Genomic DNA, 27391 nt, shown 5'->3' on the forward strand with positions numbered 1-27391 from the left:
TGAGAGAATTGCCCCCCACCTTCCCTGAGCTTTCCAGGATGTTGAAGCAGACCATGTGCCTTTTTGGGAGCACATATCTGTGTGAAAAGCTCTTCTCAACCATGAACTTTAATAAGTCAAAGTACAGGTCCAAACTTACTGATGAGCATCTTCAAGCCATACTGAGGGTCTCAACTGCTTCCTCCCTCAAGCCAAATGTGGCCTTGCTGTGTGAGAGGAAGCGCTGCCAGGTCTCTGGTAGCAAGGGAAGCCTATGTTCTGAAGAACCGTTCATGCTCTGAAGAACCGTTCATGCTCTGAAGAACCGTTCATGTTCTGAAGAACCGTTCATGCTCTGAAGAACCGTTCATGCTCTGAAGAACCGTTCATGCTCTGAAGAACCCGTTCATGCTCTGAAGAACCGTTCATGCTCTGAAGAACCCGTTCATGTTCTGAAGAATCGTTCATGCTCTGAAGAACCCGTTCATGCTCTGAAGAACCCGTTCATGCTCTGAAGAACCGTTCATGTTCTGAACTGTTATTAATGAAGATTGGATCAGTCGTACTTTTTTTGGAATACTTGATGCGGCCCAGCCTCACCCAGACTCTACCTCCAGCGGCCCCCAGGTAAGTTGAGTGTGAGACCACTGCTCTAAAGCTTACAGCTTTTTGATTAACAACAGGAAGTAAGTGACTATTAACAATTAGTGGAATATTCCATCAGAAGTTACAGTAAGCAACGATCCAGTATCTCATCACAAACTCAAATTATAAAAATAATCGTTTAATGTAAACTACATATTCAGTGCACAAAGAACAAATGTACAAATCATTCATTTTACATATGGATTGAAACATAGGTCAAGCATGTTAAACAATCAATTACCATGGCCATGTGAGTTAATATCATCTTAATTAGTTAAAGTGATCACCATAAATAGGACTGTAAATAAATTATGAGCCTTTTCTCTCTGCCTCCGAACATCCTTGGCAAGCAGGTTGTCGTAATTTATTTCCCCGGTGGACTTCTAATTGGGCCATTTGCATCTGTGAATAAAAGAGGGATGATTTAGTAACAAACTACGTATGAATTCAGACACACTAGGGCTCAGAAAGCCTGGATGAAGCTTTCAATCCACCTGAAAGCCACACAGATCGGCCTGGATGTGAGCAAGGTGTCGTTTTGGCGGAAACCATCCTTCGCTTTAAGCTGAAGCCTGGTTCTTAAGCTTCGATACAGCCACAAGATGGCGACAGACACCAACGATACATCGTCTTCGTCTCATCAATACAAATCTATGGATGCCTCACAGAGCACTGTGGGCCATGTGCATTCTGCATTTATCTGCCTGCGTAGCATGGACCTCTTCAGTCATGTGAAGTATGATCAACATTCAACAAGTTTATTACTATTTCAATGGTTTGGGGAGATTCAATTTATTTGTAACGGGGCTTTATGGAAATAATTAGCGTTTTGAAGTCAAACCTCCACTAAACAGTCGGCTTGTAAACAGTAAGTATGGCCAAAACACTGAGACCACCTGAGTACATCTCTATGAATTGTTTAAAAATGTTGTGTTTCAGTGTATTTTCATCAAATTTAAAGTTACAGTTGAAGTCAAAGAGTAGGCAAAGACATTCAGTCGCATTTGTGTCTATGGAGCTTGATTACAAGAGGGATATTGCCCCCTTTACATGAGGCAAGGATACAACTTTGTCCTTCACTGTTTCACCCTTCTCTCGAATGACAATATAGTTTAGTTTCCTTGCATTCCTATTCATCAGCTGCTTACTTTTCAAAAGAGACCAGATCTCTGCATAGAAGCCTTATGGTTGAGGAGCTATTCCAGATTCATGTTGAGTATATTCTTCAAGTGATTTTTTCCCGAGGGATGGGGCTGAGGGTTAAATGCTTCCCTCTGTCCTACCTGCAGGAGGCTTGATCAAAACGTTGCTTGTGGGCACAGATGGAGGAGTTGAGTCGACAGCGCTGGATCGGTCTTGGCTGCAGAGTCGGTGCAGGTCGAGGGAGACAGTCACAGCGCTCAACGTCTATCTCACAGTCGGGCATCCATGAACCGAGTGGAAACTCTAAACAAAGCAAATGCAAGTGTCAGAAATAAATGTTTCATCAACCAAAAGTAATTAGGATATGTCCTCAAGAAATGTGTGTTATGTGCTGTGTTCTATTATGTGCCAATACATTCAACAGTTGTTGAAATACACACACACACACACACACACACACACACACACACACACACACACACACACACACACACACACACACACACACACACACACACACACACACACACACACACACACACACACACACACACACCTGGAGAACTGGAAGGGTAAGGTATGCATCTGTCAGTTGAACAATCCCAAATCAAACCACTGGCACAAAGTCTCTTGGAGTCCTCTGCCTCTGACAGCTGGACCATCGGAGAGCAGCTGACAATGAACCAGATGGATCACAACAGAATATAAAATGCATTTCTAAATAAAACATGAATTCCTTTGAGAGTAAGATTGATTGACATATTGGACTCACCCACTGCCCCTGTGAGGTTGAGCATTGCGTCGTATTATGGCGGGCTCCATGCACCTGCACTCTGTATGGTTAGCTACTTTTAATAGCACGGGCTCTGGTACAAACTTAAATGGAATCACGCTAAGGACCTGAAATGCACAGAATCACACACACACACACACACACACACAGACAGTGTTTGACCGCTGAGAGCTAGTGCTGCAGTATTCAAACCCTCGGAAAAAGGTTAACGAAAAAGGTTTCCTAGTATATGCACTTATCTGAGATTTGGTCACTCACAGTTTTATTCACATACACAGTAGTTGTGTTTCTGCAGGTGACGCCCTCTTGATTGCAGCAGCCACTGCACCTGTCAGTAGGAAAACAAATTCACATCTGGGTAAAGTGACGTGCATCGGAAAGTAAACTCAGTAGTTGTATTTGACATTTTTAATGTCCAACTCAGCACAAGTGAATTAATGAATGACTGCTGAGAAGTTATGTCAGTTTGAGTGTTCGACGTGGGATGCAGACGCGGTGCGATAGCATTGAGCTTGGTGTTAAAGCTCTGGATCTGGTTTCATGTCAAACAAACCTGTGGACGGACACACAGGGGGGCTTGAAGAACATCGAGGGGTCGGTGCCCAGCTCCTTGGCCACGTCGACACACGTTTCCCTCGGCATGCACTGAGTTCGCTGCCACTCTTCATCTATGGCTAAGCGGGAGACACACAACGTTCATAACCACCTCAACACACACACTCACGCGTAACATGTAGGCGGCTGTATGTTTTAGCAGACCTTTAAGTATCTCCAGGCTGTACGACTCGGCAGCGTAGCGCGTAGAGCGGTGGGAGCCCACTGACGGTGGAAAAGAGAGGGTCTCCGGCTGCTGCAGTCTCAGACGACACCTCCACAACTTCCAGTCTGGAAAGTCTGCGAGCCTCAGCAGCTCATCCAGGCTGGAGGCTGACCGCACCTTCCTCTCCCACTGCTTCATTACCTGCAGGGATCACAGTCAATCATCCTCTAGTGTTTCACATTAACATAAAGAAAACTATCTGTTTTGGTGTCACTTGTTCAAGTCTTTTTTGGGGGATTCTCCTCAAACATCACACATTTATTAAACTTGATTGGGAATTATAGAAAACAACTCAGAATTACAATCACGACGTCTTCCATGAAAAGCTTGTGTCATTAGTAAAGATTAATGAAGGTGAAAGGAGAAATGAACTCAATTAAATTTAAACATTTCTAGCAGCATGAACATATCCGTGTGCCTCTCGGTCCACCACTTTGGTCCGGACTGAAAACATTGCCATCACATTAGGTCCAGACATTCATGGTTCCCAGACGATGAATCCTACAGACCTTTTTCCCCCTCTGTGATTGTATGATTATCAACAGCTGCAGCAGCACATTTGTGTGGACAGTCATGAAATATTGTACTTGTCTGCAAAGTGTTTGCTTTACTTTCTCTGGACAACTGTAAGGATCCGAGCCCTGTGATGAGTTCAGTGTGTTGCTGAGTTGAGGGTGGGGCAGGTTGGCTGGCTGGCTGTCTCCACAAATAAAAACCAGAAACAGACAAAAGGGAGGTTTCCCCTCCGCAATGTCTACCAGGGGATAGACCCACTAACGAGAAACAGAGGGAGAGATCGCCTGAGAGAGAGGGGACAGGAATTGTGTTTGTGGGGGGGGGGGGGGGGGGACACAATAATAGAGATGAATGACAGCTTGGTTAAGAGAGTAATTAAGAAAATTGAGAGTGAAGCGGTTTAATTATCCCTCTGACGCAGATAGAATTATGGCATGCATTTCCTCTTTCAGCCACATGCACACCGTCAATTTTGGCGTCACTGGACAGAACATGGTGAGCACATACAATTGCACCCTGGCAGCAACTGGTCAAGTGTGAGGTTTATGAGAGGATGAGTGAAGAGAGGCTGAAGAACACTAAAAGAGAGTGAAATCAAGCTCTGAATGTATCACAAATATAGAAGCAATGCAGTGCTTTAATTTCTGCTCTCTGGACAAAGTTAGAAAATAAAGTTGTTTCAGTACAAAGGGAAACAACATCTGTCCTTATACGTCATCGACAAACAGCAGTAAATTGCAAGAAGTGTCTGACGTTGCTGCCGTGATACACATTACATGCAATTGAAGGCACAAGGCTTCACACCACACTTACCCTGCTGCCTCCCTCTCTGTGCATGCCGTGGCCCACGTTGATCCAGCTCAGCTCCACCACCAGAGTCACCAAGCAGGAGAGTCTGCACAGAGTTCGCTTCATCTTAGTTATTCCTTGGCTCTGCTCGCGGTCTCTGAGAAGCACTCGGCTGTATGAACTTGCCTCCTTTTCCTTCTGGCAGAAACCACGGAGAGCTGGCTGCCTCTGACTCAGTTTCCCAGACCAGCTGAGTCCCTTAGACCACACACACACACACACACACACACACACACACACACACACACAAACTCTTGATCTTCCAGCTGCACAGTAAAGTGTCTGTGTGTATGCGTGTTTCTAAACCAGACGTAATCTGTCACAGCAGCCCAGACGGCTACGAGCCAAATGGAGAAGGTTAAAGAGGCTTTAAAACATGCACCTCTTACTGCGGAAGCTTTGATGCCGGGCCGGAGGTGTCGAGTTAAATAACGCAGCTACTAGAAGTCAGAAGCTTAAAATCACCTCAGGAAAAGTCAAGAGTCTCTTAAGGATCAGCACTCTCTTATGTCACAATGGATTGAAGGCCTGTGAGATACTTCAGCTGGAGAATCTGAACAAATTCCTTTGAGTTTCCTCTTTATATTCCCACCTCCTGGAAAAACAAAAATGATTCCAACTTCCTTTAACGGCTCATTTGAGTGCTTACAATATCTGTATGTTAAATTTCCCTTCTGGTTTGTCCATGCAAAAAGGGTCCTGAGGTGCAAAAAGCAGCCACACAGTTCCTTTCTCTCAGATGTGGGCTAATGCTGAAGAAGCCAGTAAGTCTTGGTGTCTGCCCTGATGTCTCTCCCACTGCTGCTGGCCTGGCTGCCACAAGGCACGCCTTTTATTTTCTTGTGTGTTCGTGTCTCTTTTTAAAAGGTCAGTTTGTCAAGTGATCACATCCCCTGCCTGCTAAATCCCCCAGTGTCTCTTCCTCCGGAGTTGCCAAACCGCACACAGCTGAAGACCAGTACCATATGTTTTAAATGTGATCCAGACTTCCGCAACGTGTGAGGGGAAATCAGATGCCAGCACCACCCTTGTCTCACCAACACCCCACCCACCCATCCAGGCTCCTTTGACTCGCTGTCGGGAACATGCATAATAATAATAATAATAATAATAATAATAAATCAATTTTCGATAGCGCTTTACAAGATACCCAAAGACGCTTTACAGGGCTGAGACAAATAGAACAAACAAACAAACAAACACAAAAAAAGACATAACAGATGTAATGAGATAATATTTATGATTTGTATGCAAATGAGGAACAGCTTCTTGGGCATTTTTTCAGTCAGCTGCAAAGCAATATCTTAGAAAAATTATGAAACATGCAAAAACTTTTAAAATATTTCTTAGATTTTTAGCTATTGAGGAAAACTGATATGTTTTGCAGCAGGATCAATCAGGTTAATAATGTGGTACATAACATATTCGTTTGTAAAAACCCTGGAGAAAACTCCGGGTCTGAAAAGTGAAGCGCCTTAAACCTGCATTCTTTCTAATGGCCATTATGAAGAGACACCTACGGTCGTAAAAAGCAAGTCTGATTGTATAGAAATCACCCGATTTATTCCCTCAGTAAACACTTTAAATATGTGTTTATGTCTCAATCGCTAGTTTTACGTCTTCTTCATAGAGCATGTTTTAGTAAATTGTGGTCCCATTTAGAGTGAAATGGACCATAAAGAAGGATATGCTTCAGTATGTGGCTTTAGGTTCGATCCCCGACTGGGACGTGTCAAAGTGTACCTGAGCAATACACTGAACCCCCCGGCTCCCCGGGCGCCGATCAATGGCAGCCCACTGCTCCCTATATACAGGGATGGGTCAAATGCAGAAGTCAAATTTTGTGTATGTGTAAAAATGTCGATGACAATAAAATCCTAACTTCCTTATTTCAAACAGCAGAAGGAAAATTGAATACAGCTTAGATTTAACAAGGTGGGTGGAGAGCAGTTAGAAGCACATTTTTCCTACTACTGTGCAAACAAGGCACGAAGCATTTGGACATAGTAAGAGAGTGCAAAGTGTTCAGAAAGAGTTTCTGATCTTTGACCTCCAGTTTTTGGCCCTTTCAAAGCCATTTTTGGCAGTCTTGAAGTCACTGACAGCCTGTTTGATTTCCTCCTCTGTGGTCATTACAAATGGACCTGAAGGAAACACACGGGTAAGTGTCACATTACAGGTACAGATTAAGTTCTGTATTGTGTGCAATGATTTGTTCCCAACTCAGAGGGAATAACACATGAACGTACCCTGTTGTACCACAGGCTCTTTGATTGGTTCTCCAGCGATCAGCACAAAATGGGAATCTTCAGAGCCCTGAGGAGGAAATCAGAAGCCTTGATGTCCTCATTGTCTTTGTGTGACGTGGACACTTTCATTTGTAATTTTTAAATAAATGATCTGGACCCCACGATAGGTCCCAAGAAAATCTGTACGGTCACAAGGTGAATAAAGAAAAATAACATGTGTGTCACATAAAAGTTAAATATTTTTCCTTGTGAAATACAAAATATTTCCCCTCAAAGGGGCGTCTCAAAACATTCATATCAAGCAATTAGAGAAGAAAAAAACAAAAAACACCCTTTTTGATTGAACTCCTCACAACAAAGGTTGGGAACCACAGTGGTGCATCAAAACCAGCTGAATAAAAGCGGAATGAAGCCGATTGACTTGGGAGCAATAAAACAAACAGTGTTCTGACAATTAATCTCGCAAAGCAAATAAAAAAACTGGTAATGTTCAAACAATTCTATTGGGTTTCTCAGTCTTGGGGAACTCCTTGACAGTGTTTTTAGGCATTGACCTTTCAAAGACCGCCGCCCCCCCCCCCTTAAAAAGGGCATTAATGCATGTCCTGAATGGTGGAATCAAACCAGAGAAGGTTATGAAGGATATTTAAAATCTTGGAACAGAAAAAACAAAAAGGCATGAACATCAGTAAAATAACGTAGGGGCGACATAGACGCACCACCCGCTTCAAATGGAGGCAGATTGCATGCCAACGGTTGAGCAGAGATGGACTCCTTCAGGCGAAAGAGAACCAGGGAGACCAGAAATGACGTGGCACATTTCTGTGAAGGGAGAAGCTAACGAAGAGGGTGGAAGCTCAGCATGTTTGCAAGAAACGGAAACAATGAGGCTCGTTGTGGCCCACAGGGGATGAAGAGTGAGTCATCAAATCCTAACTGAACAGAGTATTTTCACCGTTTTGGGAAAAAGATCGGCTGCCACTGGTTTCGATACAGCGAACGGCAGTTTCTCACCTTATTTTCTGCTTTGACGCAGTCGCCGTCTCCAAACACTACGGTGTGATGAGGCTCCACCTTCTGCTGCTCTTCATCTGGGCCTTGAAAACCAGGACAGGACAATCAGTTTACTCCTTCAGGCAACACTGGAGATCTTTATCTAAAACACTGTTTTCAGTTTCCACTGAAATCTGACACCACTCATATTTGTATCACCTACATTTAAACAGGACAACCATACCGTTCAGTGGGACTTCTGTCTCATGATTGTCATACAATACACGGACGTCTTTATTTGTCCTTCATCATGACATTAATTACCATCAATAAAGTACAAACCCACCACTTAAGTTCCCCTGGCTGAAAACAATGCAAACACAACACTGCACATTATTACTGTGAAATCTGTGACACATGAATAAAGATCTTATTTAAGAGGATTGATGAGGTTTGTGGTCTTTGGTGAGATCTTTTTGATGAGTTTCGAAAAAAAACAAATTAGTAGTAGTTTCCCAAACAAAACCTCTGTGAGTTAAATAGGAGTACAGGGCCAGGCGCCTGCATGTTTCAGACATTTTGACCCGCTTCGTTTGCACGCGGTGACGCACACAGGGCCGACGCTAGACGCTAAGAAAGCCAGACACTTCCACTTGCGGTCGATGCATTCATCACAGCCAGCTGGTCCTGATTTTGGCCGGATTACATTAAAAGTTGGAGATTTAATCTCCGCAGCCAATTTCATCCTTTCTTGTCATTAAAACATCTGCCGGCAATTACGACCAGTCTGAGAGAGATCCTGCAGTGCAACGACGAGTACTCAAATCATAATGAAATGTTATGAAAAAATATATTAACAATCGTGACTGAAAAGAGGTTTCAACAAACCAAGAAAGCCTCTGAATATGAGGTTCTTTCTCATGCGAGGGGAATTCCCTGATGACACAATGTCGACCATTAGGCAGGACATGCAGTACTTCACAGTAGAACGTCAAACAGCATTAGTGATACAACGGGGCGTAGTTATAACGTGTGAGTAAGGTGATTGATATGAAGCCAAACTCTAAGATGGTTGTATTTTATGCACAGTAGCACGCTAACTTTTTTCCAGTGATGTTGCATTCTGACGTCAGTGGAGCGGTCTACAGTATGAATCCGTCAGGCTTTAAAGTGGAACACATGGTTCCTTTGGCTGGGCGTAGTAGGGAAGTTGCGATTGGACGGAGATCACACACATATTTGTAACGCAGATATGGCAGCAGGAAGAGCAGGGAGGAAGGTGAAGGAGTGATCAAACAGACTGAAAAGAGCACACATACCCAACTAGCAAAATAATGGTAGTACAATACAGGAGGAGAAATCACTAATAATCTGTACTGGACTATCTGAGACAATAAAAGAAAATAAGAGAAATCTCTTAATGCTGCAAATCTAAAATGAACAGAGTGTACAGTGGGACTTTTGGGGAGAACATGAACCAGACAAAACTCACCGACATGAACGGATCCTGATAGTGTGTAGATGAATGTAGTCCATCCTGTGAAACGCAAACACAGCATTCATTTTAAAGTATTTGTGTAAAAAGGTTTTTGGTCAACCATTTCTCTGCTCTGAAACCTGCAATTGAAGTGTTGGCCACTTGCAGGGAGCAGAAACAAGTTGTGAGCACAATAATTGACATCTTTAAACGTATTGACACACCCAGCAGCTATGGAGGAACATTACCACAGTGCTGCTGTTGGTTTCTACCTTCCCCTGAGGAAAATGTGTTGCTCATTAGCTGCTTAATGCTCCACTATGTCCACCCGCTAGCCAACTAGCTAACTGTCTTTCTGCCATTTTCTACTTGATTTTAAAAAGTCAGATTTCACCAAAAAACTAATCTTATAAGAAAAAAGGTTTTACATTTCCATGTTGTCAGTCATTCAGTTTCCTGGAAGGGGACAATATTCAATAACGTGTGCGGTAAACAGGGCCGTCTCATGGCAAGGACACTTGTCCTCAGTAACCACAACATGAGAACCATGCGATGCGGTTGTGCAAGCGTCCTTACAGAGCACTTGCAGGCATTTTGGTTATTAACAAAGCCTCTATAGAGACACACTGCTGCATTTAAAAATCTCCTACCTGAGGGCACTGGCTGCACATGCAGGGCACCGGTCTGCAGCACGAAGTCCAGGTACAAGGTCGGTGTCCTTGTGTAGACCTTAGACTGTAAGAGGGAAAAAAACACGCTTACTTTCTCCAACACACACACGCTTGAAATCAGTTGTATAACACACTCATTCTATCTTTTAAATAGTGGAGCCAGTGACGGTCACGCTCATTTGTTTACGACTTGAGACCCCTCTGCACTGCTGTTCAAATGGGTTGGGAACAATACGTTTAAGTTGTTTTGTTGCTACCCACATAATCCACAACCTACCAAGAATCACAGGGTTTTTCAAATACAAAAGCACACAGCCTATGAGTAGTTCCATGGCTTAAACTAGTCAGCTTTGTATATCAATGTTTGTTTTGTATTGATATCGTGAGTGAAATGTATGAGATGACCTTTAAGAAACTCAGCATTGAGACTTTGCAAATAGGAAACAAGCTTGAGAAAGTGAGCAAAGTTAAGGAAATGAAACCTGCATTTTACAAGAGTTAGTTCCTGTTTTACTGTGGCCATCTATTAAAATACAATAAATACAGGACAGTATTTTTAGGGACTTAGCACAACTAAGCAGTTTAGGGCAAGTTACTTGACATGTAAATAACTAGTCACATTTTGGAAAGACACACGATTCAAATCTTTGTTGGCTAGGTCTCACTGTCACAGGCTCAAATAGCATCAACACATGACAGGACAACAACAGATCACAGCAGTGACAATAGCTGCATCAAAATACATTACATCAGCCAGTTTTTTATAATATCGTCTCAAACACTATCAAATGACAATGAGACAGTGAAATGGGTCGCGCGCAGTGATGACGCCACAGAGAATTATCACCCGCAACTTTAGCTTCACTCTCACTGGGTTTTTTCGGCCATAGCAGGCAGCTTTTCTTGCTCAAATGGCTCTTAAATCACACTGCACTACCTGCATCGAACAGCAGACAGCCACAATTACAGACTAGCTGGTGAACAAAGTGGAGCGTTGAGATATTTCTCTCAGAAGTTGGTGGAGACCAAAACCGAGCTAAAAGAGTGAATATTGGACTCCCATCAGGTGGCCACAAAGCCACATGAATGATGATGTTGTTCCATAACTGCTGGATGTCTAAATAAACAGCTGCTTGCAAAAAAGTTTGCCTTGTCAACTTAAAAGATGATGATATGCTGTGTTCACAAATTGTTTCGGCTTCCCTCGAGAGGCCAAAAAAAACTAAATATATTAATGACACAATCCTGCTGAAAACGGGTAACGTTATGCAATGACTTCCTGCTGGAACTTGCCAAAGTCCCCAGGTTAATCCTACATACAGAAGCTTTAAAAACACAGTAAAATCAGTTTAAAATAAAACAAAAAAACTAACTTTAGAAAGAGTACAATAACTAAAGTAAGACTTTTAGAGGAGGCGGCTACTTGTGTTCAACGACCTCTGTTAAGCCCAGCAGTTTTAATGCTGGACCAGTCTCTCATGCCCTGCAGTGACACAAAATTCAAACCATACTTTACTCACTCTCAGCCTCTTTAGGCCTAAATTCATCATCAGCTCTCACTTCAGTCTCTACTACTTCTAACATTCACAAGTGTAATACAAGTTCACACACACGTCATTGTTTCCTTTTTGCCTCGAGCATCCACCAAATGCACGATCAAGATGAGTTCAACGGCGAGCAGGAAAATAAACATGATAATCATTTTCAAAGCTCTCTTCTCTCTGTGGCTTGATTTAATGATGCTGCAGTGACATCACAACCCTGCGGGTGAATTATGAACACACACACCTTTGCTCCTAAAGCTTCTCCAGATATCACAGCGACTGTAACTCCTCCCTGGCTGGGTTTGGGGATCTCTGAGCCTTTAAGCTCCTGGTATGCCGGTTCCACCATCTTGTCTCGAATTGGCAGGTTCACCCACAGCTGTAAGCCCACCACGGGCTCCTCTGACACGGGCATCTCAGCATGGACCACCCCCTGTCCTGCAGTCATCCACTGGTGGACATTGAGTCATATTTCAAATATACGACAGACACAATACGCACAATTGTTTTTGTATAAGAACCAGAGGTAGAAGGGTTTTATTAGCCGTGCATGCGGCGAGGCAATGCCGGTTAGTTGGCTGATCCACCCTTCTATAAACATAATCACGTTAACCTTTTAAAAAAAAAAAAAAACTTTCCAGCAGTATTATACATATTATGCTAGATGATGCAAAAACACCAGTTTGGACTCCAAAGTGATTTTCAGTCAAATACAGATATATTCATCCAATAGGCTTCTGAATATAACATCATAAATACATTCTTAAACGTGTGAGCTGGTTTCAGGTAGCGATTTAAAACAAACTGCATGAAAATAAGTTTCGTTCAACAGCTTCTTCTGCTTTAGTCCAGCTGTAAATCTTCTCTCAAAGCTAAAGCAGCTGATGTTCGAGTATTCATCCGTGCCTATTCATTATGTGGTTTGGTAAAATAAACCCGAAAACAAAGGCAGCACAGATATGTGCGGCGTTTAAAATTACATGGCTGTGGGATTCAAATTAAATCCAAAACATTTTGTGATAAAACTGATGTGCAGTCCAACTTAAGCTGCCAGTTTGGGTACATAAAGCCCTGATAAAGAGCGTTAGATACATAAAGATGTCACATTTATTGAAACTTGAACATTTTCTGTTGGCTTTCCGTCTTCACTGCTTTCTTTTCTGCTTTGTTCTGAGAGTGTTGGAGCTTTCCCTAAAGCACAGGCAGGCAGCTGCTTGAGCATCTGCAGCTCCAGCATGACGTCCTATCCGGGGCTACGTATGGTGCACATGGTGGGTTACAGCAAACTCAGCTGAACCGACTGAACCTCTGCTGCAGATTGAAGCCGAGTCAGCAGCCTGTGTGTAACTTTACTCCATTAAAAACACAGGAAACAACCCACAGGGCACGATATCCAATTAGAGGGAGTGCACAACATTACAATGCATATGCCAATCGGCTTGAGTCTCTCTGCTCTTGCAGTTTCATTCACGTAAATAACGAGAACTGACTGCTTCTGGTTTACTATTAGGAGGGTTCGACTGATAATGAGCACACGGTTGGATAATACACATCTAAGATCTAAAAAGAAAATGTTCATTTTATTTCTCTATTTAGCTATTTTATTCGTGGCAAAGTTAAAAGGAATAGTTTGACATTTTGCAAAATACGCTTATTTGCTTTCTTGCATAGTTAGATTGATCCCATCTCATGTCTGCATGTTAAATATGACGCTCCAGTCAGCCGCTGGTTAGCTTATCTTAGCACAAAGAGTGGAAACAGCTAGCGCTCTAAATAACATGTTTTGGCCTTACAGTCAACTTCCAGGAGTCTTGTAGGCAATCAGCATCAATGCGTCCAACTAATTATATTTACTTTTACACTTTTTGTACAAATTAAACAAACTTGATTGGCGATATTTACAGGTGTGCTGGTAGGAATTCATCAGCCTAGCTGGTGTTGCTAAGCTAAGCTAATAGTCTGTAGCTTAATATGTACTGCACAAACATTAGAGCGATGTTAATCTATTCATCAAACTCTCGGCAAGAAAAAAAAGAAGAAGAAAGCATTACTTGCAGATCTCCAGCTTCCAGTCGCCCCGAATGTCCACAGAAGTCTTCATGGGCTATGATCCCCTCTAAAACATAGGTTACCTGTTTGAATAAAGACACACATGTAGACCTCATATAGATGACTTAAGTTATATTTCAAAACAAAATTTAGAGAACTGGGGCATTTTTGCAATGCATTTCATCTTGTTTAAGCCTTATTTTGACCACTTCTTTGACATCAAGTGATGACTTTGCATTCAGTGAAATATAACGTTCCAGGTTTAATTAAGTCAGTCCATGAGCCTATACACGAGTGCTACTTCGACACTAAAAGCGCGTGTGCGCTCATTTCCCGGGCCCAGTGGTCAGACTGGACAGGAAGAGAAGTGCTGAGTGATGGGTCACGGGTTCAAAGGTGAACATCTGTGTAAGGGAGGAAGGTTTGGGTCCCTGCAGTGAGCTGCCTGTGATCTGTCTCCACAGCTGTGTGATTTCAAAAGTCATGCGAGTGCGAGCAAACACACCTGCTGAAAGGCATGCTGGGAGTGTAGCCTAGTCGGCCCACCCGCACCAGGAGATTTAAGTTGCATCTGCCAACTCAAATACTCTTGGGAGGAACGTCCATCCGAGGACAATATCTGGGTTTGTTAAAGTTTGACCTTAAAGATGCATCTTGACAAATTCCTCAATGTGGCCGAAGTATGATTGCTAACGCAGAGTTACATAATAAAAAACAGAAAACATGACAAGCTTGTGGTGAATTCAATATGCAACAGCAAACAAAGTGATACATTTATTCATGAAAGCATTTTAAAAACAGGCCAATCACCAAGTGGTTCAGCCTTAAGAGTAAACTATATGTTCCATTCCTTGAAAAGTGAATTCAATCAGACATTCTCCCACTTTATAGATGCAGAGCTGAAAGCAGGTAAGTGCAGGCAAGAGTAAAAAAGGCTGTCCATTTCTAAAGATGCATTGTAATGAAAAACGAAGTAATTAGTCCATACGACACTTACTGCATATATTCTGTGACCATTTACTGTCCAGACCCATGCTCAAATGTCATTTTCCTAAAAGCAGCAAAAATGTATTTGGCCATTAGAGCAGGAAAACAAACCAGGAGCAACGCTGTTATTCATTTGGAGTCGTGTTTGTCCATGTGATGTAGCTGCTAAAAGCTCCACTGTGTTCACCAGCTGTTCTCTGAGTCTTTCTGCTTTTTGGTGCTGGGCAGGTAGTGTACTGGTAATGTATTAAGAGTATTTGGGCTGAAAATAGCTGCCAGTGAATGAATCAAAACAGTAGAGTTGAGGGCAAGAGAGCCGCTAGGTGCTAAAACTCTTGGCGGAGCTGCAAGGAAACAGCAGGTTTGGCTGATATTTCTCTGTGGGTTCATCCCTACATGCAGTATTTAGTGCAGTTTAAAGTAAAGTTGATCCAAATAAATCTGTTAAAACCAGAGTTTAAACATTAGATATTGAAAAGGTTGGGGAAAAATATTGAAGTTTTACTCAAAATAGCTGTAACTTTATTTGTAAATCATTCAGTTTTTAAATTGACCAATGAGTCCGTCAAGTGCAAACGGTGATGCCAACTTTCCATCACACTGAAGCTCAAATGATATCTTAAAATAGTTTAATTTCTCCGGCAAACAGTCCCAAAAAAAAAACGAATTTAAGTTGTTTCAATTGTCATCTTGACATTAGTTACATCTGTTAATTAAATAAGCGATAATTAATTTCAAATAAATGACAAAATGCAAGGAAGGAAGGGTGGGAATTAAACAGAGGGGCAGCTGTAGATTCCAAACTGTCCTGAATGAGTAGGTTTTAAATATGCTTGTGTCAACACAGAAGCAACGTCTACTTTGTTAAAATTATCGTAGACTGGAGTGAAATACTGCATTAAAAATGTAAATTAGAGCTTATATTTTAATATGTATATCCAAGAGGCTATACTGCAGTATTGTGATCACATTTTTTGACCTCTGTGTTCAGACAAAGTGGGACAGTAAACTTGTCAGTAACTTTGATGGAGACAGAATACATTCATTTCAAATGCCAAAAATAATAAAACAAAGATGCATCAGAAGGCGGGACAATTCCTCTTTCAGAACAGGGGGCGTTTTAGTGAGTGGCCATGATGGGAATTTGTGAAACAAAACTTTCTGGGCTCAACTTGAGCTCATGCAAACTAAACAGAACCAGCAGATATTATATCTCTGGCTCTTTTTAATACCATTACCCTAAATCAACATGTGGGGAAGGCAGAGTGATGCTGTAGCGGTCTGCATACTGTCCTGCTGTCGCCATCTTGTGATCAAAGTACGAATTTCACCCCTCAGTGAAACCTGTTGGTCATGTGCTTCAGTTATCTTTTGTTAGTTATTTGCCAGCTCAGCACCTTTATATGGTTTTGAGGTATTAGTGGGGAATTGTACTTTTTATGGTCAGGAAAGTACTACTGTAGTTAGATCATTTGTGGCGAGTAATATCATGTGCCAAGTCTTGACATAAAAAGAATGAGGTTGAAAACATTCTGATTTTGCCACTTTGCACTGGAATATGGAAAATTCTGTTTCACCCATTAATGTGTGGCGATGAAAGATTGTATATTTTACAAATAATATTATGTCAAGACAGTTTTTTTGTAATTGTAATTAACGATTAATCTGCCGATTATTGATTCATGAAGTATCAAAATAATCCTAAAACCATATGTATTCAGTGTATATCATCACATGAGACAAAGAAGAGCAGCACATTCTCACAGATGAGAAGCTGGACCTGATAAATCATGTCAAATACATTTGTATTTATTTAGCACAATATCACAAAATAACCACAAGGGTCTTTACACTGTAAAATCTGTGATTGGCCTTAATTAATATTTAAATAAAAAATAGTAACCTATACATAATAAAAAAGGCTATGTGTAGTTTTGATTTCAATTGAGTTGAATACAAAAAATGTCATTGTATTAATAAACTGCAAATCTCTAAATACAATCTAATTGTATTCCACCAGGAACATAAATGATGCAGAACATTTATTTTACTAATTGAGAAGTCTTTGATTTTAATCAGCTTACACGTCAATCGTCTGCCACCATCAGGGACGGGGGGCTGCTCTTCTCCCAAAGGTAAGTCATGTTTAACTATTATTAGGTATAAAACAGTTTATAACCAAGTTGCTGCTGCAGTTGAACATATAGTTTTTCCCTCTTTCAGCTACAAAACACGCCAACTGTACTGCGCTGTAAATCAAAATGAAGTGAATCAAAGTCAGTCAGTCTGCATTGTCTTTGATTCTACTAAAAACGTAGCAAGGACTGCAGAAGTGGTCGGCTCAATGTTGTAATTTCATGTTATTTTCCCAACAATACTGTGTAAAGTGCCCTTTTAAGATACCAGCCAATTTCATTTGACCAATTATCCTGCCCCAAGAAGTCATGATGTTGAGTTGATTACTTAGAAAAATGATGGCGACAATTAATATTATTGAATAGATTCAATGTCTTGTGGAACTGACTGAAACTTATATTTAAATAATTAAGTTTTAAGAATAGCAATGGAAATGTGTCGAATTAAGCAAAAACTTGCTAAAATATGAGTTGATACAATTTATTGTATTAAGTGAATCCAAATCACATTTATCCAGATATTTAGTAAGCTTATATTAATTTCACTCAAATAATCAGTAAATACAAATCAAGTTCATCCAGATATTGAGTAAATTAAAATGACTTTTGCTCAGATTCTTAATAAATATAAATCAGTTTTGCTTGAGAAATTGATCTGGATATACTTATTTTTGTTTAGATTTATTAAATATTTTTTAATCAAATTTGTAGAACTTAAAATCTATTCAATTATATTAGGTGTCACTTTGTTGCCATATTTTTTTTATTATAATTAATGGTCACTTTGTTTTAGGGTGTATAATCTCTGGTAAATTTCGGTATCATCTAAACAAAAATGTGGTATTTTGAAAAAAGTGTTAATAATGATGATGTGATGTAATCGGCCACCACAGAAACTGTTCAGTCAGGTGAATAAACCCCAACTTGTCATCATATCTACACTAAATAGATTGAAACGCCTAAAATGTAATTGAATCATTAAATTGTAAACATAATCATTCTTACGGTCTCAAATCCTCTGTGAGGATGGTCTGGAAAACCTGCCGGCTTGCTCACTCTGAACTCATCCAGCATCAGTAAAGGATCGAGGTTTCTCAGCTGGAAATTAAATATTTATGGTATTGCATGAATTTGTTTTTTGTAAAGAAAAAACGATTTGCTGTCGATCTCCATTAACTCTGAGACGCTGACCTCCTTTCTACCGATGCTCCTCCGGACATGAGCGCCAACTCCCTCCAACTGTTCCACACTGAGAACTGTCCTTTCCACCTTCCTCACATTCATTGTGCTGGTAGGATTCACTAGTCACTGCAGAACAATAAAACATACTTGATAATAACATATAGTACGTTTTTATTAACGAGACAATAAAATAAGGTAATCATGGACATAATGAAAAATAGTTTGTTTTGAAGCAACAAATCCATGTTGTGTTTTTCTTGTGTACAGTGAGATTTAAAAAAGCTAAACAACTTGTCTGACAATCAAATGTCTTTAAATATTCAACACCAGAGTAAAGAGTATCATTTGAAATTGCTGTTTTTGACAAGTAAAAAGTATATCTTCTAAAAAGAATAAAATGCAAACCTTTAATGGGAAAATTCCCAAATCAAATAGTGCAATGCAACATGACAAATAACCGAGATGTCGAGCAATCACAGGGACTTCCCGGTTTCAAAAATACTCTTCCTAGCATATGAGGAGGCTCACAGCTGCGAGTGCGTCAGCTGATCTGATCGTCATCTCACTGCTGCCGCAAACGGCTTCGTCTCACAACTTTCCCAAATGAATTCCCATCATCACCTCTGTCCCGGACGATCCCCGCTCCAAGTGCATGCATGCATCCTTATATTTTCTCAAAACTGCACAGTGCCAAATGAAGAACTATTCATTACAGGCCCATGTTCATTCGATATCAGTCAGCTACTACAGCTTTCATTTCTTCCGGTTTGAGGGGGCGTTCACGTCAATTTGCAAAATCGGTAGTTCATTTTCCAATTATTCCGACACCGCGTGCAGCACAAATACCCCACCCAACTGTTGTTGTAACGTTTAAGGATGCGTTTTACTGTTGAAATGCAATCGTGACAGGTTCTGTCATGTGGGTTGGCAGGCAGCTGGTGTCCAGTCTTCCTTTTTTTATTTTTAGAAAATTCTATTTAATTTATATCAAATCTACAGTTTTCACAAATACATACATGGTTCACAAACATAAGAACAAACATAAGAACACAAAGACAGATACAAGAAAAGTGCTGTCAAAAGTCCAACAAATGCCACGGGAGGGACTGGCTCTTATCAATAGTCCTCCTGAGTTCAGTGACTAACTTACATGTGTCACCACCGTGTTGCCGTCCATGACAGTCTGTTTTATTACCATCACACATCTGCTTTTCCATATTTTGAAACATGTGATGCTGACAATGAGCTGGTAAAGTTCTCTTTGTTTAACAGACATCTTCTCATCAAACATCACAGATTTATAGTTCACATTGAAGACGAGGCCTTGAAGTGAAGCCCAGACCTGCTGCGCTCTGTAGCGGTCTATGAACAGGTGATTTTGTGTTTCGTCCTCGTTACAGTGCATCATGGGACATTTTTTTCGTGGCGACATAACAGCTCCATGACACAGTGGCTCTTACAGCGAGTCTTTTCATTGCCATGAGCCATCGGACATCTCTCATGCTCTCCGAGAGGTTCTTATCCTTCAGAGTTTTGATTCCTTCCTCACCCTCGTCCCGTCTTCCCACTGCTTACAGACACGGAGTCAATTAGCGGTAGAGGTACCGAGTACCGGCCGGCACGAATCACTCCCGTGTTCAACATTCAGTTCAACGGTAAACCGCATTGTCAACAAACCCACCTACCTCAAATAAAAGCAGTCACGACGCTGTTCTGTTTTACAATGTTTATGTCGCCATTAGAATGACCGCTGAGTTGACCGTCGGACTGCAGCCCCGTTCACCTGCTCAGGTAGGCGTATTGATACGTCTTGAGCTATGGGGTTTCACACATGCGCAGTGTAAGTGGAGCTGGAATTTGAGAGGGTTCTTCTTCTTTTTGATTTTATGGCGGATGGCATCCAGTGAATGGTGCATTACCGCCACCTACTATAATGGAGTGTGGATCCGATAACTTATCCCCTTACAAAACCTAACCCAAACTAAAATAAAACAAAAAACAAAACAAAAAAGAGTTCTCCATTTCAGACACTGAAATTATTTTGCTCAATCCTGTATCTTTCAAGTCTTGTCAGTTTCTTGCCCCCAAAGTTAATGCATCTTTTAGATGTATTTCCTCCACTCCCATCCTCCTCTTCAACCTGTCTCGCTCAAGTGAAAATTCCTGACAATGACAAATGACATGTTCTACAATTTCTGATATTTGGCAGTGCTCACATAGTCCTGTTGGGTGTTTATTTATTAGTTGCATTGTTCAGCCTTGTGTGCCCAATCCTCAGTCTGGTTAATATGTTTTCTTCTATGGTGTTTCTTCTGGATGGTCTCCCTTTTCCAACTTCTTTCTGAACTGCATAAAGATGTCTCCCTGTGTCTCCTATATCCCAACTATGCTGCCATTCCTTAATAATATTTATTTTGATTATTGATTTAGCTTCTGCTTTGCTGAGTAAAATGTCTGCCTTGTGCTGACTTCCTAATGCTTGTTTTACTAGTTTATCTGCCCTTTCGTTTCCTTTCACTCCTCTATGTGCTGGTACCCACATCAATTCATTGATGTGGGTTTCATTAATTAAATCCTGCCTGCTATGAGATGTGAATGCTGTTTGAGAGGGTTACAGCCGAAGGCGCGATACATAAATGATGTGTTTACTCAGGGTCTCTTGGGTTGCGCTCCACCTTACAGAACTTTTTGGTTACGCTCGTGCGCAAGTATTGTAGCCCTATGTGACATGTGCCATTTCTTTTAATTATCCTTGGCTACAATGCGGAAGTCAGGAGGCGTGGTTAAAGACATTCCCGCAGTGTGAAAAGAGATGCAAGCTATGGAGTAAAGGGCATTAGAATAACTTAAGTTTCTATTTAAAAAATATATAAAAACACAATCCACAATCTTAATGGGACCCAAAGTCCACAGGTCTTACGCTGCCAGTCAACTTAACTTATAACTTGTAATTTTTACGTTTGTAATTCTGTTAAGCACTTTTTGACTTATGTCTGTAAAAAGCGCTTTATGAATAAATTGTACTTACTTACTGACATAATTAACAGCGTAATGGAAAGAGTTTTTACTCTGCGTACTAGGCCGTACTAGGCTTCTGACCCCCACTTCCTTGTTCAAGTTCTGGCCTTGAGCAGCGGTAGATGGGAATTATAAACATTCACTACCATGAAGAAGAATCCACCTCAAAACTGACAGACATGCATACAGATAGAAACTATGCACAACAGTCAGCACTGAAAGAAAAGAAAATTACACAATGACCAAAACCACAGAGTGAGCAATACACGGACAGTCACAGAAGGGGTTCAATCAGCAGGAACAGGCATTCATCTCTTTATCATCAGCCACCACAATCCAGGAAGTGTGCTGGTAATCAAGAGAAAATCTGGCCGATACATTAAAACAGTCAACCCTCCAAGCCACACACAAGACACCAATACAAATAAAAAACAAAAGCAGCTCAAATCAACTCACCACAGGAGTGAGGGGAAAGTGTCTTTACAGCCTGAGTGTTTACCTGATTTATAGAGGAGCATGAATGAGCTACACCTGTTGTCTATTGGAATACTATCAGGCTCACCTCAGGTGGACTGACCTGGGTCAGCTAACCCTACCACACTTAAATCAGCCATGTTGTAAACAGTGATGTAAAACAGGTTTTTCATCCAAGTCCTGTCATTGAAGTGTTGTGAACGTACAATTCATGTTTAAAAACGACTGATTGGGCCCTTAAAGAAGAACACAAATCTGTATTAGATTTAGGATATAATAGTTCTTATAGTTCCCCCTCAAAAAAGTCAGTTTCACAGCATTTATTTGAGTCCAATCCATTTAATCAAGGCCACATAGGCCCATCAGTCAACAAGAATGCCAGGTAACATTAAAGCCATAGAAGGCCTTGCATCTGTTGAATATATTCTTCGGTTTTAGATTTCTCCCCACTCAGTTCAGAAGCCTCCGCATTGTCCTGTTGCTGACGGCGCATGATGTCCTTCGCTATTCGTATGCTGGCAGCCTGTCCCCCGGCCAGGTTGACCGCATGAGGTCCAACCTATGTGTGTGTGTGGGGGGGGGGAACATAAGCGACACGGACTCTGTGAAACAAAAAATTGTTGTTGAGACCTATTTTGTGCCCACCAAAACGCTCTGTATAAGACCTGCCTGAAGAGCTGTATACTGCCCCATCAGGTAGAAGGGGCACCCTGCTGCCCACTGTAAGCTCTCTGATATGCACGGCCAGCCATCTATCACCTTCATGGAGGGACAACCAATGCATCCGTTAGTGTCGCCTTGTTCAGGTTACATCATAAAAGATGAATCCATTGCTCTTATCTCTGCATCCCTCCGGTAATTTTAAAGGTTTTTTTAAAAACAAAACACAACTTTTGTTGAGTTCCCCTGTCCTAACTTCTTAATTAACATACATAGACAATGTACATAAAAACATGTGTATGTCCGACCCACCTGAATGGGGAATTCCTTCATCACCTCAGATAGCAAGGGGTCCTGTTTGACATCAAGTTTGCAGCCGGTGGCGAGCCAGATCATATCTCCGGTCCAGTGGTCCCCAGTGCTGAGTGAGAGACTCCAGGCCTGGCTCCTGTAGCACCAGCTGGCGTCACTCACCTGGACAGTCGCATGAGATTCAGGTAAAAAAAAACCTCCATCCACCACACCCTCAACCTTACACCCTGCGGGACGCCCATGCACCGCTACCTGACAGTACGTCTTCACGGCCACCCGTCCATTCAGGATGAACGGCTGCAGGTGGACGTAGGCCTCCGGGGTGACGGCGCCTCCTTTCCTCGCCTGGCGAATCATAGCCAGCCGTTTGTGGAGGCTCCGTTCATTGTAGAACTGCCTCAGGTAGGCTTGGCCATCCATCTTGATGCCGTGCTCCACGTGCGAGTAACGGCCCACCAGGCTCTCCACGTCGCCCACATCAAACTGCTTTACCTGCAGGAGAAACAATGAGGACTGATGCCCTTGTGCTGGAGGCCGACGGGTACATCTACATTCATGGTTGGTCTACATGCAGCGTCACACTGTCACTAGACCTGGAGGTGCTTCCTCATGACCCATGTCACATGGCTGGCACCTTGCTGCAGGGCAATTGAGACGACATGAGCGCTGGTCAGACCTCCACCAACTACCATTACTCTCTGCCCTGCCTCACACACTACACACGAGTCTACACACACACACAAACAGCACTTGTAAAGGAAAGTGTTGCGTCGAGGACGGGGGATCAAATAGCCACTGAAGCGTGCCGAAGCACGGAAACCTCAGGTGAAAGCAAAGTTGTATTCATTATGATGGCAAAAAAAACAAAACACTGGTAAAAGGGCATTCAGCTTCAAAATAATGCTTGAACATTGTTTCCCTGCTGAGCTTTTCTGTATTATTGTGATGTAACATGATGCTCAGAGGAAAGCTGACTTACCTCGAGTCTCTTTCTGTCTCGGACTATCTGTGTCTTTGCGTTTTTGAGCAGTCGGCAGTTGGTGCATGAGGTGCACTGTGTGTTGCAAACGCTCCTCTGGGTAGCTCTCTGCAATGCTTTTCACCCATGAAGGGATGTTTGCCATCTGGGCGCGGGTTGGACCTGTCGCCATAACGACCTGGCGGGCTTTAAGGACGATGCCCTCTTGAAGTTGGACTCGAAAATACTTCACCCTCTTCCTTTCAGTCACTCTCATGGCTTCACTCTCTTTTAACCAGTCAGCGCTGTCCTCCATCACAGGGGTGATGTGCTCCACTGTTCCCTTCAGCAGCACTTTGTCCAAGTTGTATCTCTCCACCTGTATGTTCAGATTCACCAACTCAGAAATGCTCAGATTTCAGTGCTCATGCTGCTTAATGGATCAAATGTGCAAGTGTTTTTTCCATCTACTGTAAGTGAAGACATACATTTAAAAAAACGAGTCACGAATATATAATTTCTTTTCTTTTTAAAGGGGCAATATACGGGATTCAGAGCATTACTATAGCAGCAAACAACTGTTTTCTGTGTAAAGATATATTGGAGTAATGTCTATCTGAGCAGAGAATGCAGTCGCTCTTATTCAGTGTGTTGTTATCCGAGTTCCTCCTAGCTTTGACCCTCCGATCCCCCTTTAAGGTAAGCACTGTCAGCACTATTAGCTGCTAGCCGCCAGCTCACCCGTCGACATGTTGAGAGCCATTGAGAGGCAACAGAATTGCTCCCAATCTCATATAAAGCACCTTTAAAGTGTCATGTGTCATTTTGGAGGTAACGCAACGCCAGGAGTATCGTATAATATTTAGTTTAATGCAAGCTTGTGATTATATAAGTCTGTCTGTTCTTTCTTTGACTTCAGATTGCAACACACTCACAAATATACTGTGTCTAACCTGATCTTTAAAGAAATCCACACTTAGTTTGGTCCCTGGCAGACTGAAGGATAAACTCTTCTTGAGTGTTGTGGTGATGTTGAGACGTTTCCTCTCCTTCCTGCCGAGCCGCATGTCGTTGAAAAATGCGTTTTCGTCCAGAATGTAAACCTGGTCTGGGAGACTGTGAAGCTCCGCAGAGCGATCAGACTTTAAAACAAACTCCTGCAGGGCTGTCTGACGAAGAACACACACACACACACACACACACACACACACACACACACACACACACACACACACACACACGTGCTTATTTACATACTGTAAAAGCACTTTCGTGGCTTCCACTTCAGGGGAAGTTGTTTGTGTTTCTACCTTATTGAGAGGGTCTGTGTGCACAAGTGTGTGTGAGCGCAGATGAGGGATGTTCAGAGCTGTGAACTGTCTCTCCCACAGAGCGGTCCACGCTCCATAACAATCCACCACTCGGAGACTCATCGGTGGAAAGTCGACCCTCTCTGATACCGTCGACTTTGCTAGTCGCTCCTCCAGTGTCAGGCCTGCAGAAACGAATCACAAACAACAAAATAACTGAACTGTGAGTACGTCACATGTCAAAATGAAGACGTAGTAACAGTGACAAAGGATCATTCATTTGTTGTGTGCCTAATGTTCCGGTTCCACAACATTTTCTATTTAATGAATGAAGTCTGATTATCAAGCTGAAACTCATTCCTGCCAGGAAAAGCAACAGTACAGCCGGTCAGCCAGTCGGCATCTATAGGCCTAATACATCAAGATATTTTGATACAAAATCCTCAAATCAAGATTCAGTCAGAATTAATAGAAACGAATAGGAAGTGATGACTTACTACATCAAGATATAGCATAACAATTTCTGGTTATTGGATAATAACTGTAGAAATAATGACTTTTGCATCTGTATACGCCAATAATGACTATTTTCATCATTGATTAATCTGCCAATTTTTTTCTCAATGATTTGATTCATGAATAGTTTGGCAAATACATTTTTTTTTTTACAGAACACTGAAAAAATATCCTTCAGAATCTTCCAGAGCCCAAATCAACGTCTTCAAAATATCTAATTTTGTCCCACCAACAGTCAAAAACCCCAAAATAAAGATTTTTATTGCATAAGAAACTGGATCCTGGCAATGTTTGACTTAATCAATGAATCGATCGTCAAAATAGTTGATGATAGTCGATTAATCGACCAATGATTGCCCTCTAAGTGCAATACTAAGCCAAAACTGTAAAGTTCTATAAAGATCGAATATATATGATTTAGTGAGTGAAACCCAGCTCATGGTACCAGCTGTCGCCCTCCTCTTCTTCCTGCCACCGCAGCGTTTGTTGTTGGAGGTTTCTGGGTTTGTCTGAGGCCCTGGAGGGTCCGAGGAGGTGGGGGAGAGGTGTAAGTCATGTCCGGGGTCTGAGTTTGGATCAGGGTCAGGGTTGGATAGCAAGCTAGCGAGGGTCATGGCATGAGGGCCACCCCCTATTGTCAACACATCGAGTATCTCCATCTGAAACACACACAGACACAATACAGACAGGACAGTGCTGATGTAGTTAGAAACAAGGGTGGGATGGTTACTTGTACTTTCAAAGCCAGAGTCAGTTCCTTAAAATGTCACATGTGTGTCACGCTGAGGCTATGCGGTGACATTTCTACAGTGAATAGTGTCACCAGTGTTTAGTACAGTATCCATTTCAAATTCAATTTCAGATCCAAACACATTCAAACATATTTACTGCACCTCGAAAGGGAACGCCACAAAAATCAATTTACTTTTCTACTTTTTTCTTCACAGACATATTTTCTAGAAATAAACACCCTCTATGAGTTATTCCGAAAACTCAAAACTACACATTTCAAACAACACATCGTGACAAAGCTTTGTCTGATCATTTGAAATAGTGTGTTAATTAAAGTGCTTCAAACCTTATCATCCCATCCGCACACTGTTAAACCAAGTGAAATGCACTGAGGTCAGCGTTACTCGATTCAGCTGCTACAACGATGAAACTTTTCTCAGCCCATGCAGGATATATACTGTGTACAGTTTATGTTCAGTGCATCACAATACCTGCTTGAGTTTGGATCCTCAAACCTTGTGCCAGCCTCTGAGACGGTGGAAACGTGCTGCACTGAACGGTGGCAGACCTCAAAATCTTTGCGACAGTCGCGCGTGCTGTTCATGTAACTCAATCCACCTCAGCGCCTACAGATTTAGCTGGTCTGGAAATAGCTTCAGTGTTTGCTTGTGTGTCTGCTTGTATAAATTTAGTAGCACAACTCATCCCAGGATTATTTTACTTCAACTTTTCAAATTCGCCCAACCTTCCACTGAACCACTGAAAAATGTTAAAATCTGTTGATTTTGAATGTTTGTGATGAACTGCTTAAAGTCTTTATTTATGCGTTGAGAAAATTCTCCTACTTCTTAAGCTAAATAAACTTAAAAAGCCTCTTGGATCAGCTGGAAACTGCATCGTCACAAAACTGAAAACGGGGCTGTTTTTCTTTTTGTGGTTCCCACAGGACAGCAACGCTACAAACGTGAAGATCTTAAACGAACCAACAGTTAAAAAGCTCTACAGCAGTAAAATGCAACATACACATTAATGCAGCAGATATATCATATATAATAGTAAAACACATAGGGAACATTTTACCTCATAATCAGTACTTGATACTTGAAGTACATTGTGCTTATAATACATACTTTTACTTAAGAGTGTGATATTAGTACGAGTAGGATACAGAATACAACATTATTTGATACTTTTAATTTATTAAAATAAAAGTAAAAAAGTTCAAACATTAAGGCTATACAAGTATTTCTTGCTTACTATATTCACCTTTTAATAAAATACCAGCCTAAGATAATGTGAAAGGAAAAAGTAACAAACTGGCTGTTACAGTTGTGAAGAACCGTCAATGATTGCTTCCGTTTCTAGTTGGACAGTTCATT

At 41.6% G+C, this 27391-nt stretch overlaps 3 protein-coding genes across 7 annotated transcripts; all 3 read right to left on the reverse strand.

Moving 5' to 3' along the window:
• Nucleotides 1–791: 791 nt before the first annotated feature.
• Nucleotides 792–5468, reverse strand: vegfd (vascular endothelial growth factor D). 2 transcript variants are annotated; one of them, XM_079284498.1, is made up of 9 exons: nucleotides 5211–5468; nucleotides 4710–4943; nucleotides 3320–3521; nucleotides 3114–3234; nucleotides 2819–2888; nucleotides 2540–2667; nucleotides 2324–2439; nucleotides 1908–2070; nucleotides 792–1026 (listed from the first exon to the last, which is right to left on the reverse strand). In XM_079284498.1, exons 2-9 carry the CDS (start codon nucleotides 4809–4811, stop codon nucleotides 1008–1010), a joined length of 921 nt encoding a protein of 306 aa, XP_079140624.1. In that variant the 5' UTR covers nucleotides 4812–4943; nucleotides 5211–5468; the 3' UTR covers nucleotides 792–1007. The 2 variants fall into 2 exon arrangements, with proteins under 2 accessions (XP_079140624.1, XP_079140623.1); XM_079284497.1 differs by lacking the exon at nucleotides 5211–5468 and having other exon boundaries at nucleotides 4710–5147.
• Nucleotides 5469–6770: 1302 nt separating this feature from the next.
• On the reverse strand, nucleotides 6771–18134 carry pir (pirin; the record flags this gene model as incomplete). The annotated part of the gene is made up of 9 exons (XM_079282109.1): nucleotides 6771–6889; nucleotides 6995–7061; nucleotides 8009–8091; nucleotides 9480–9524; nucleotides 10115–10199; nucleotides 11924–12130; nucleotides 13731–13811; nucleotides 17856–17948; nucleotides 18042–18134. The coding sequence occupies 9 exons, from the start codon at nucleotides 18132–18134 to the stop codon at nucleotides 6771–6773; spliced, it is 873 nt and encodes a 290-aa protein (XP_079138235.1).
• Nucleotides 18135–21855: 3721 nt separating this feature from the next.
• LOC306795930 (uncharacterized protein) lies at nucleotides 21856–26609 on the reverse strand. 4 transcript variants are annotated; one of them, XM_079294648.1, is made up of 10 exons: nucleotides 26504–26609; nucleotides 25726–25939; nucleotides 24765–24949; nucleotides 24408–24623; nucleotides 23476–23833; nucleotides 23090–23223; nucleotides 22749–22988; nucleotides 22497–22658; nucleotides 22194–22283; nucleotides 21856–22083 (listed from the first exon to the last, which is right to left on the reverse strand). In XM_079294648.1, exons 2-10 carry the CDS (start codon nucleotides 25937–25939, stop codon nucleotides 21913–21915), a joined length of 1770 nt encoding a protein of 589 aa, XP_079150774.1. In that variant the 5' UTR covers nucleotides 26504–26609; the 3' UTR covers nucleotides 21856–21912. The 4 variants fall into 4 exon arrangements, with proteins under 4 accessions (XP_079150774.1, XP_079150773.1, XP_079150775.1 ...); XM_079294647.1 differs by having other exon boundaries at nucleotides 25717–25939; XM_079294649.1 differs by lacking the exon at nucleotides 22194–22283 and having other exon boundaries at nucleotides 25717–25939.
• Nucleotides 26610–27391: the final 782 nt, after the last annotated feature.

Source organism: Melanostigma gelatinosum, assembly GCF_949748355.1.
Source record: "Melanostigma gelatinosum genome assembly, chromosome: 2".
NCBI classification, from domain to species: Eukaryota; Metazoa; Chordata; class Actinopteri; order Perciformes; family Zoarcidae; genus Melanostigma; species Melanostigma gelatinosum.